At 42.4% G+C, this 11765-nt stretch overlaps 1 protein-coding gene across 1 annotated transcript in view; it reads right to left on the bottom strand.

The window, feature by feature from the left end:
* Nucleotides 1–486: 486 nt before the first annotated feature.
* Nucleotides 487–11765, bottom strand: part of SYNE3 (spectrin repeat containing nuclear envelope family member 3) — a 35802-nt gene continuing 24523 nt past the window's right edge. Inside the window, exon 17 of the mRNA XM_059819717.1 lies at nucleotides 487–716. Coding sequence (XP_059675700.1) covers nucleotides 519–716 — 198 coding nt within the window. The 3' untranslated portion in view covers nucleotides 487–518. The remainder of the gene's footprint in view (nucleotides 717–11765) is intronic.

Below are 11765 nucleotides of genomic sequence, written 5' to 3'. Positions count from 1 at the left end.
ATAGTCCCAATTTTCCTTGGGCTGAATGTCAACCACTGTGTTCAAACACGATTCTAGTCTACCTGCTTTCCAATTTGCACTCTGCTGCATGCCCACATCTTCTCATACTTGCTCTGATTTCAGTTGTAAACAACAATAATCTGAATTTAAAAATCACCCAAAAACCCCACAATCAAACCAGATGGTAGAAACAGAAACATTGCAGGATTATTTTCAAACAGTGGATGAGTGGATGGCAGATGTTAGTTTGACCACAGATAGGCATTTTTTTACATATATATGTACATACATACACATACACAATCTCTATATACACATTATAAATAATATAATAAAATCTTGTAAAAATATTAAGTTTGCTGAAATACCTGATTAAAGTGGACTAATATTATGTTGCATTTATGTGACCTATCCAGTTGATATGATGGCCTTGTTAGAAGCCCTAAAATCTACAATATTTGCAATTGTTAAAAAAAAAGTCTGTATTTCTGAGAGTCACCTCGTGCCATGCCAAGAAGTTAGGTTGGAGGTGGGCCCTCATATCTCAGCATCAGGTTGAAGGACCGAGCAAAGTTGTTGGCCAGCGTGCAGCTGTGGGTTTCCTCTGCCAGGGGCAGGAGGAAGGCCAGGAGCAGCAGGAGCAAGAGGAGCAGTTGCAACGGTAGTGCTGCCCAGCACACTCGATGCAGGAATGAGCAAATGCCTCCAGAGCGCTTCTGAAAGACACAAACCAAAGAGCAACTCAGAAGAATGAAGACCTGGGGATGTGCCTTTCAAGTACATTAAACTGCCAGATTTGGGCGGAACGACCCAACTTGTCCAGAGCACAACATGCCCTGGGATCCAGCCTGGGTGCTTGGTACGCTGCAGCTGAATGAAGCTGGTGCTTAAACCATTTGTTTTAGGAGAATATTTCACTCTCTTACAGAATTCCCTGCTGCAAACCGTTGTTAGCAGGAAAACACTGCTGACTTTCTAGCAGAGGAAAACCATCGCCTCTGAGTCCATCTTCCAGTTACGAAGTGGTGGTTACAAATGTTCACGCCAAAGCTGCCAACTAGTCTCCTCACAGTCAGCATATGGCATGGAAGGTCTGCGTTGGTAACTCTCCTGTCAGTAAAACGGGAGTGCTGATGGCTGGAAGAGAGGAGCCAGCCTTCTGCTCTCTGTTCAGAGAAAGGAGCTCCGTTTGCAGCTCATCCAGCTCACAATCATCTCCTCAGCTGCAACGTGCTCTTTGAATCCTGACTTTGGGGTCCATGAGGCTGGACGTTAGAAAAAAGGCCCTGCAGTGCAGTCTGCCTCAATACCATTTATACCTTACCAGGCCCATCTTAAACTTTTATGTGATGCAAGAGAGTAAGACAAAACACTGACAGTGAAGAAGACATTAAAGCCATATTTATTGATGAGCAGCCATGGGAGGGACACACAAAGAAGTCCCATTACACTTTTCTTTATGCTGGTGCAAATCTAGAGTAGCTCAGTTAACCTCATGAATGTAATCTGGATTAGCAATACCAGGAGAGAACACATTTTGGGCTACAGAATTCAGAAAAGATTAATTAAGGAGTGAGATTTCCACTGGCAAGATTCCTGCATATCTCCTGCCAATGAGCTGAACCACATGTGTTTCACAAGAAAAAGGCCAAGTCAACTGTCTGTAAGGGAGTCCTGAAGAAGAGTGCTCAATAATCCATTAATTTCATCAGATATGGATTTATACTCCGAACATAGAGGTAACGCTTCACACGGCTACAACATTAGGTACCAACCTACATCAGAAATATCAATGCAGAACATCCACTGAAGTGGGACCCATGTTTTCCACAAGAGGAAGTTAATTTGTTGTGTTCAAGCCACAGGCGATGTCAGTGCTCCAGCCTCCGGAGGGCTTCTGGCCTCTGCTGAATGCTTGACTTAACAGGCAATGCCTTTGTCCCACTACAGCACCACCATGAATAGCCCATGGGAAACATCAGCCTTATCAGAGAAGATAAGGAGCAGAATAATGGTAGAGGAAAGTAATTACACTTTTGTATTTTTTAAGAGTCTCTCTCTTCCACGGCTTTCTAAATTTCGCAGTCTCTTCCAGCTCTATATAAATGTTTACAGAATTAATTATGAAGGCAAATATATAGCTGCAGTTACGACAGTTGTGCTGTGAAATCCCTCTGTTGTAGTTGGATTGCTTTCATTATATTGAATGGCTGATGAGATTTAATTATTGTATCAGGCAGATGTAGAGGCAGCAGAGCAATAGCTGCTTGCTCTATCATTTCTGGCCCGCAGCATCCGAGTTGTAACTTGCTCACTGAGGCCAATGAAAACTCAGGTCTTGGATACTGGAACTGTCAGTAGTTAGTGGGCAATGAGTAAATGCCAGGGTGTTAGAGGGAGTCTCACTTTAAGCACCGTTGGGCAACTTCCCTGGGTACAGCTAACATTTACCCTCCAAATCAAAGCTTCACCAACCTGGCTGCACCACAGGAGTCATCTGCTCCTACTGTGACCTGTTCTGAAACACTAGCCAAAGTACCAGGCATAAGTAGCTGTACTAATGGGACTTTCTCTTCTCTAGTCCTGGAACCCAGACCTGAAATCCTTCATCTCCCCTGGGTTTCATGAGCCTATGGGCTGAACAAAACCTGCAGGGCTTCTGTGTTTATAGTCAATGCTACCACTGTTACGCGTAAGGGCAGCAGCCACAACTCTTGGTCGGAGCTTTCTGGGCTTGGCTCTGTAATGCGATGAAACAGCCACTCCTTGGTGTAATCAGCATAAACCAATGGACTGTCACTGACAGCTTCTGTTTTCATCAACAATTTCTCATTCTTAATTCTCCATCACATCCATAATACGCAGCAATATGACAAATACATTTATCATAGTGTCCCATCTATAAGGAAAAAAGCCTTTTCCAGGTTCCAGAAGCCATGGACAAGTTTTTTTGCATGTATTAATAGGTATAGTTCTGTTGGTGGAAGATTGGAATTACCTCTGCCTTGGAATAATTCAAACCATGCTCTTTCTTCTACCCCTAAGATATAATAAGACTTAACGCTGGTGTTGTTTAAGGGTAGGATCTTGTGACTAACTGTTCAATAGTTCATTATGGCTGAAAGTCTCAAAAATGTCCTCACAAACACAAACTGGGAAATAGAAGCCCACCTCTCACAGTTGTGTGAAGGGCTGCCAGTCTTCCCAGCAGCACCTAAAACTTACGCTTTACAGCTGCCAATCCTTTAGCATTGGTTTTGAAGGCTACTTCATTTTGAAACTATTCTTTTATTGCCAGACCTGCTGCAACACCTGTCTTCCCAGGAACCTCCGTCTGCCTATGAACTGGTGGGAAATACTGGGCTTTTCCAGCTGTTCCTCATCTCTGTCCCTGCCACAGCCCAGGTACCAGGTGCCTTACGGTTGCTCAGGTTTGTCTTTGCCTTCCTATGATGACCACACTGCCAATTAGTCACTCATGTTGTTCCTACCCCAATTCTTTCACCTATCCAGCATTCGATTCAGAGCAGGTCACTGACTCTGACCTGATCTCTAAAGCAAGGACTATTAATGCTACTCTAAGAAATGGGATGAGATTGAAATGTTATTTGTTAAGTGCCTTGTTTTTAGATCTGTTGGCAGGAGCTGTAAAATAGTATTGCTTTTCAAAGCTCATCCTCCAGAAAGAATTAATGTGAAATAGCCATATTAATAAGCTATTGTTTGCTCTCCTTGGAGCTTTCTGCAGGGTAAGATACTCAGGCTAACCGTAGCAGATCTTAGCATTAGAAAAATCTGTAGAGGGACATTTGCCTGGGGGCAGAACTTCAGAGAAGGAGAAATACTTTGTCTTTATCTGCTGCTTCTCTCCCACCTGCTTGCTGGGTTTATAGGCATTTGTGTTTGATGAACTTTTGTCTTTGCTGCCCAGCTTCTCTGTTTTGTTTGATCACACAGCAAGGTCAGAATCTTGTATTCCTGACTCCATTTGTTGCCATGGGAATGACTCTGCTACCATAAACATGGTATTACGATATCTCTGCAGGACTGAAGATGAGGCACACAGGAGCTGTGAGGGTTCGGTGCTTTCAGCAAATTTGCAATGATAAGCCCTTAATATATGAGGGCCCCAACCTGCACGCACTGAAATCCATGGGAGATTTACCATTAACTTCAGTGTCTGCAACAGGATTATGCACAGAGACAACTAAATAAAGTCAGGATTGGGAACTACTTATTTATGGAGTTCAGCAGATACCCTTCCAAATGGATTCATTACTTATATGCCCAAGTTCTGGTGTTCTCGTGCATGTGAATCCTACATTAGTTTTGTTGCTTTGTGCTTGCTGGAACAATTGGTGATAATGATATTTTTTTTTTTGGTGGTAGTACTATTAGAGGTGTTATAGATAGGGATAGAAAATCTTGAAGGAGACAAAGTAACTTCTAATAGGAGAGATGATACAGCTCAAAAAAGCAGGGAAGCTTTTGGACACTGACTAGGTCTCCCGAGTGTGAAAAAAGCAGCACTTCAATTTTACTAAGATTAAGTCAAGGTATTTTTTTAGGTCTGTGCTGAGAGAGAGAGATGCTTTCAGGCTGTGGTGACCTAAGACTATGGCACCAACAGGGCATTGAGGAGGCCAAGGTTCAAACCTTTGCTCTGCTGGGCTCAGAGAGATCAAGGTTGTATGAGTCTACTTGGAGTCAGGACCACACTCCCAACCCTTTATCACATCATTCTGGGTTAGAAAAGGACAGTCTGACACACTTCCACCTTTGCAAGAGACAGTTTGAACATTTCACTTCCATATAAGATCAAAGGTGGGAATCACAACCCTTGCTACACAGTGGAATTCCCCTTCCCCAATCACTCCAGCTACTGGCATCAGTACAGTTACTACCCAGCACCCACAGTGCCTGCAGTATGTGTGTCAGATCTAGGCTCCACAAAATATTCTGAAATCAAATCTTCCTCTGAGGAAAACTGGCAAAGCTCCAGTGAAGTCAACAGAACTTTAATTTCCACCATCTTAGAATAACAGCTGGAATACCTGGGTATTGAGCCAAAGTGTCAGAGACATTTTTGAAACACACATGGAAAAGGAATAGGTTGACATTTAAAAAGAAAATATACTTTTAAAGTTCACCATCAAGGATAAATGTCCTCCCCCTTCTCCCTCAAAATACCAGGACAAGCAAGGACTGTCAAGAGGTAGACGGCTGTGTTTTGTGTAATGCTAAATGCATGCTTGTTACCAAATGAACTGCACTGGCTGTGAACATTCACATTTGTACTTGATTCATGTTGGGACATTTGAATGACAAGCATCGGTTTAGATCTAGGGAGTCCTCAGCACTTAAATCTGTTTGCAGTTAATAACTCCTTACCAAATGCACCGTGAAAAATCACTTGGATGGGAAACAGCAGAAAAGCACTTTAGAACTTGCTACATAATATTCCTGTGTAAGTTGCTGAAGTGTTTTGCTAAAAATCAGTGCACTCCCTGGTTTGCTATTGACCACATTCCAGGATATATGAAAACACACAGTTAATCTAGCTATTTGAGGGAGCAGAGGAATATAGCATCTTATACCATGCTCATTAGTGGGTTTTTGGTGCTGCTTGTATGTCACCAGCATGCCTGACAAAAATCATACCTGCACCACTGAATCAGTGATCCAGCAGAGAAAAAAGATTGCATCTGGATTCATTCCTCTTACCTTGGAGCATTTCACTGAGAGACTATCCTGGGAAATGCACTGCTGTCTGAAAAATCCTGCTCTCCCTATGGATAAAGGGACCAATGCCCCAGTGTCCTACAGACACTATACAAAGACACCAATAGCCATGATGCTTCATGCCAGCTCAGGTATCCTATATTCTACAGCAATTAGCACAGATGCGTAGATACCAAGGCAAGCATACATAATTTCTCCCTAATGTTCTCAGCCTCCAACTGCTTTCAGCTCAGGCAGTTCCCTGAGCCTGATGCAGCTTGTCCATCTAGTTAACACTCAGTGAATCTTTCTTCCAGAGACTTCCAGTTTCTCCTTGAACCTATACAAACTTTAAAAGTCCTCAGTATCCTTTAGAAAGGAGTTCCACAGGTCAGTCAAAACTGGCATGAAGAACAACCCCCTTGTCTTAGCTTTGAACCTGGCTCCTAGTTCTTTCTTGTGGAAGAGATGGAGAGTCAAGTCCCATCTACACTCTCTGCACCATGCATGATTTTGTAAACCCCTGAGTTAAATGCTTAGATAGGATGAATCCAGGCCTACCTCCACAGCGGGCAGATCACAACATAATGGGCTTAAACTATAGCAGCAGATACAGACGAAGTACATCTTAATAGGAAGGATAGACCTTGGAAAGGATCATCTACACAGGTACGAATTCTACTGCTTCATTATTCCTCTGAGAATAAGCAGAGCTGCCAGGAAGGCCGGAACAGCAGCTTACCATACATCCCTTTCATTCTGTGTGCCATCATCATGCACCATCACTTCTTTTGGTAAAGCAGTTGCCTTATCAGTGGTATTTTGCCTCCGAGAGGCTCTGGGTTTCTGCCACTTGAGATCCCACTGGGTACTAATTCAGTTGCCACTCACAGAGGCAGGTTATGGCCAACAAGAAGAGATCAGTTCCAAGGGGAGCACAGGCTGCTCATCAGCAGCTGGGCTGCTGGGCTCCTCATCAGTTTTCAACTCAGAGCCATGAGTATCCCTCTTTAAGATAAGCAACATGTTGCAAATCACAGCTGGTCTTTTCAAGAGAGAAATAATTTGGGGGAGTTGGGCACTACTGTTGCCATAGAACTGAGCATCCAACACGCTCTTGGGCAAAGCTGTGGCTCATTCCCATACACCACAGCAGGAACTAAGAGTTGGATACTGTCAAACAGAGGTTAGGTGGCCTCTGCAAAAGGACAGTGAGCCACTGGGTTCAGAACTGTTCTTTCCTAAATGCAAACACTGCCCGGGTTAGGCAACTGGCAGTGAGGAATGGGTAAGGATGGCTGGGACCCCTTTGAGTCCTGTGCTTATCATTCTCCATCTCATAAAGAGCTACCAGAATGAATGTGCTGAAGGGAGGTTAACTGAGGTCACACAAGCAATTTTAGCTCTTACATTTTCTATCTTCAGATTGCTTGACTTTGCAACCTTAACGTTCTTTTCAATTCTGAAAAGCATAAGTGTATGTACGTAAATAAATAAGTACACAGGCAAATTACAGGCTTTGTTTTCTCCCTTAGGGGAGATTATGGAGTACCTCACCATGGCTGGATAAGCTAGAATCTTTGATGAAGGCTTCATTTAAAAGAAACAGAAAACAAGGAAAAGCCAGCAGTTTGTATCTGAGGTTTCAGCAGTCACATATGGCAGATATTTCAGAATTTCTACTGCAAAGTCACTTAGAACTAAGTACTGTGCCATATGCTACTGTGACACAAATGAATTTACAAAGGTTAGCTTCTGTGTGCATATACAACATGACATGCTTTTAGGAGAAGCATGTCACAGGACAAGGGCTACAAGCCTGATCTGTTAAAGTAGCACTGATTTCTATAATTCTACAGGCCTAAGCAAGCAGAAAACATCCCTGGTTTGGTTCCATCTTCAGCACATAAGCAGTGGAAACTACTTTCTTTTTATCTGGTAAGTGTTTGACATGTGATAGAAGTTAGGAAGCACTGTGGAAGATTAGTAAAGTGGTAGGTAGGATGGGTCGCTAAAAATATCTTAGTTCCATGTTATAAGAATATGGAAGGTCAAACTTGCAGTGAGGTAATTTTGAAGCACATTTTCATATCCAACAGCAGGCAGTGAGTTACACTTAGTTTCATAAGTATCACAAGTGAAGTATTTGCAAAAGGTTCAGAACAGGGTAAAAGGTTTTTAAACCAGTTGTACTAGTTTTGGCTGGGATAGAGTTAATTTTCTTCAGAGTAGCTAGTATGGGGCTGTGTTCTGGATTTGTGATGAAAACAGTGCTGGTAACACACCCATGTTTTAGTTACTGCTGAGCAGTGCTCACACAGAGTCAAGGCCTTTTCTGCTTCTCACACCACCCCACCAGCGAGCAGGCTGGGGTGGGCAAGAGGTTGGGAGGGGACACAGCCGGGACAGCTGACCCCCACTGACCAAAGGGATATTCCATACCATATAATGTCATGCTCAGCCATAAAAACTAGGGCGGGGGGGTGGTGTGGTGTGTGTAGTTTTGCCAGGGCTGCTGTTGCTCGGGGACTGGCTGGGTATCAGTCAGCTGGTGGTGAACCCTTGAGTTTTTTTGCACTACTCGTTTTTCTTGGTTTTGCTTTTCTTTGTTTCCTTCTTTTACTTATTAAGCTGTCTTTATCTCAACCCACACGTTTTCTCACTTTTACCCTTCCGATTCTCTCCCCCATCCCACTGCAGGGGGAGTGAGTGACACAACAATCCTTTTTGGCACCCAACGTGGGGCTTAAAGAGTTTGAGATAACAACAGATTTGACCAAAGTGCGTTAGAGGGAATCTATAATTATTACATCTGTTTAACAGTTGCTGGTTGCAATGTTGCCTTATTTGTTCTCTTGTATCTGATTTGTGCCACGCTCCCTTTTTTTGTGTGTATCTCAAATTTGAGAGCTTGTTAAAGGCTGGTTTTGGCTTTTGCAGTGTGCTGTGCAGCACTTGGTTGTGTTTTGCCTGGGAGAATCATGATAAAAGCACTGGCCTTGAGCCTAATCTGGTGTTTGGGCCTTGTCTTGCTGCCATCCCTGTACTTCAGGAACCATCGCATGGAGACAATTAACAATTACACCTCTTTCCTTTTCTCCTTACTTGGAGACTGGTTGGGCATCGGTTTGCTGGTGGTGAGCCACTGGGGTTTATTGTATCACTTGTTTTCCTTGGTTTTGTTTTGGTTTGTTTCCTTCTTTTACTTATTAAACTGCCTTTATCTCAAGCCACGAGTTTTCTCACTTTTACCTTTACCCTTCCGATTCTCTCTCCCATCCCACTGTGGGGGGGGGAGTGAGTGAACAGCTGTGAGGGGCTGAGCTGCTTATTGAATTTAATTGAATTCAATTAAAAACACAGGAATACCCCACCAGTTTTAAATACACTCATAAGCAATACAATTTATCCCAATAACTATATTTTGTACTTAAGAGCAATGCCGTACTACTTTTAGAAGAAGAGTTATCGGCAGCTAGTAGCTGGATGACTCTTCAGTCAGAGTATCTGAAATTTAATAGGAGACATCAGTGTTCTACATTTATTCAGGAAAGCAGAGAAGTAAAACAACTCCTCCCAATATGCAGCTTCCACTCAGCCTTGCAATTTGAAATAAACTAATTAAATTAGGCATAGAAAGAATAAAAACTGAAATAAAGACAACATGTCCTGGAACCTGTAGAAGAGGCTACTGACATCAAAAACTGGTTTATCATGTCAACAACGTATGTTTCCAGCTGACTTCTCTCAAGTCAAGATTAAACTTTTCTTAAACTTCAGTGGTCACCACACATAATTTGAATATTAATTGCATTTTGTTTAAGTAATTTAAAAATGTGATGGCTTAGTTTGAGGTATTGATTACATTTTCCTACCATGCTTTTTATAGTAGTGTTAAAAACATTTTTCAAGAGAGAAGGAGAAGAAAGGGGATGATGCTGCATACTTGACAGTGGGTCAGAGTTTGGAAGAGGCAGTCAGGATTTTTCAGCTTTTTATTTTTTTGCCTAAGTTTCCTTTCTGAGCAAGCATCACTGCTGAGGGAAAATAAGTCTGTCTGCTAATTTTTAATGGTAAGATGCTCTTCTTCCCGCATTTGGGCCATGGTATAATTCCTATAGCAGGCAGGCACAGGCTTATAGGCACAGTGATGTAAAAAATATGGAGAGATATTCTCTCTATCTATAAAAGAGGTCTTGAAAACTGAGGGAAAGATGTCTTTTAATGAGTCTTTTTCATTTTACTAAGAATGTAATTGTACAGAATATTTCAAGTGGCTAACACCCAGCAGGAGTTCAGGAAAACAAATGGGCTACACACTTTCAATAGAAAGGCACCACTAACACAGGCATGTACGCACGATGCTGTGCATTTCTGTAATGTGACTTCCTGCCATGAAGAATTCCTGTCATATCTGCACTTGCGCAGAGTAGAGCACATGACTGTTTTCTTCCTGGCAAGCTGTGGCAGCTCTTGGTTTGCACAGTTTCCTGAATGACTGCATTAATTTGATTGACTCCAGATCAATGCTGTCTCTAAATAAGATTAAATTACATGTTCCTTCTGTCTGTGTGTTATAGGAGATTACTCTTAGCAGAATCTCAAAGGAAGCAATTAGCTGATCATTGATGTAATGAATCCTAATTATTTTGTTTGTACAAACAATAAAGCCAGAATCATTTATTTAGTAAGGAAGTGTAATTACTCTGAGCACTCGAGAAAATAAATCACACAGTGCTACCTAGACCTGTAAATAATGAGCCTTTGACTTCATATTTATGCTAAGAATGCTCATGGAATATTTTCAGGTAGCTGGGAGCCAGCCTTCGAAAGTAACATTTATCATAGTTATTATTGAGCATTTGCGTGATTATGTCATTGGGTGAGCTGGGTGCCCTGCAGAAATATCCATCTACATTGCCCTGTCACTGGCACCTGCTAAAAATTCACTGCAGCCAGTGCAATTTCCTGCAACTGTTTTTTGTTAATCAACAAGAAGTTGCTCACATCGCAATCATTAGCTCATACTGTTCCTAAGGGCACCAGTGGCTAGGGGCATGTCCTCAGCAAAGGATGAATGATCAGAAAAAAAGCACATTAATATACATGGAGCAAGCTCTATTCTGCCCGACATTTGGCCATGCAGGCTAGAAATGGAATAAAACCAGAAGGCAATCGAATGAGACTGGCAGCAGCTGGGTCTTCCCCTTCTCCAGGTTGATCTGCTGCTGCAAAATATTCACAGTTCAAATACGAGAGACAAGCAGAGTCACTGGGGACCTCATGTTGCAGAAAGCAGAGATCAGTCCAAAAACACCTGAAATTCTGCCACCTCTGCTGATTTTGTGTGACCCAAAAGCATGAGGGAGCTGACAAATTAGAGATAACCCAACCCCATTGCATGCAAACTCACTGAATGTTGCAAGTACAGTGGTGCAGCCCCCAACCATGTGTACTTTGTGCAGATACTAACTCCTGAGATCAGCCATTCTCTCAGGGTAGTTTGTTTCCTTCACCATGGTTTTGAAAGGATATTCAAAACATACAAAAATATTTTGCCTAATCTTTCTTTCATTTCTAGCCACACTTTAGGTGTTAAATCTGAATTTAAAATAAACTGTAAAGCCATAAATCGTGCAGTTGGTTTGCTTTTCCTCTTCTCTCAGCGTGAACAGCAATGCACCCAAAAGGGATCAACATTATTTTCTGGTTCTCTTAAGGGATGGTCAACAGCCTTATGGCAACACAGGCTCGCATCCTCATAAAAGCCTTAGCCTGAATGAAAAAGACACCTCTGCTTACCGCACTTGGATTTTTATTGTAGTGATACTGCTTAAATCCAGGATGAATGCCCTGAAGTCAGCAAAATCACACTGAAGTGAGCAAGCTGTAAGATACTGCAACATTTGTACGGGCCGGAGGGAAACTGCCAATCACTTGTTGATGCAGTGGGAGCCATTTCCTTCATGCTTATGAGGTATTTCAGTTCCTCATTCCTTCCCACCCTGAGCTGTTTCTCTTTGTTTATGTTCAGTAGCTTTTTT

Source organism: Gavia stellata, chromosome 7, assembly GCF_030936135.1.
Source record: "Gavia stellata isolate bGavSte3 chromosome 7, bGavSte3.hap2, whole genome shotgun sequence".
In the NCBI taxonomy this organism is placed as follows: Eukaryota; Metazoa; Chordata; class Aves; order Gaviiformes; family Gaviidae; genus Gavia; species Gavia stellata.
This window is presented reverse-complemented; position numbering and strand designations above follow the sequence as displayed.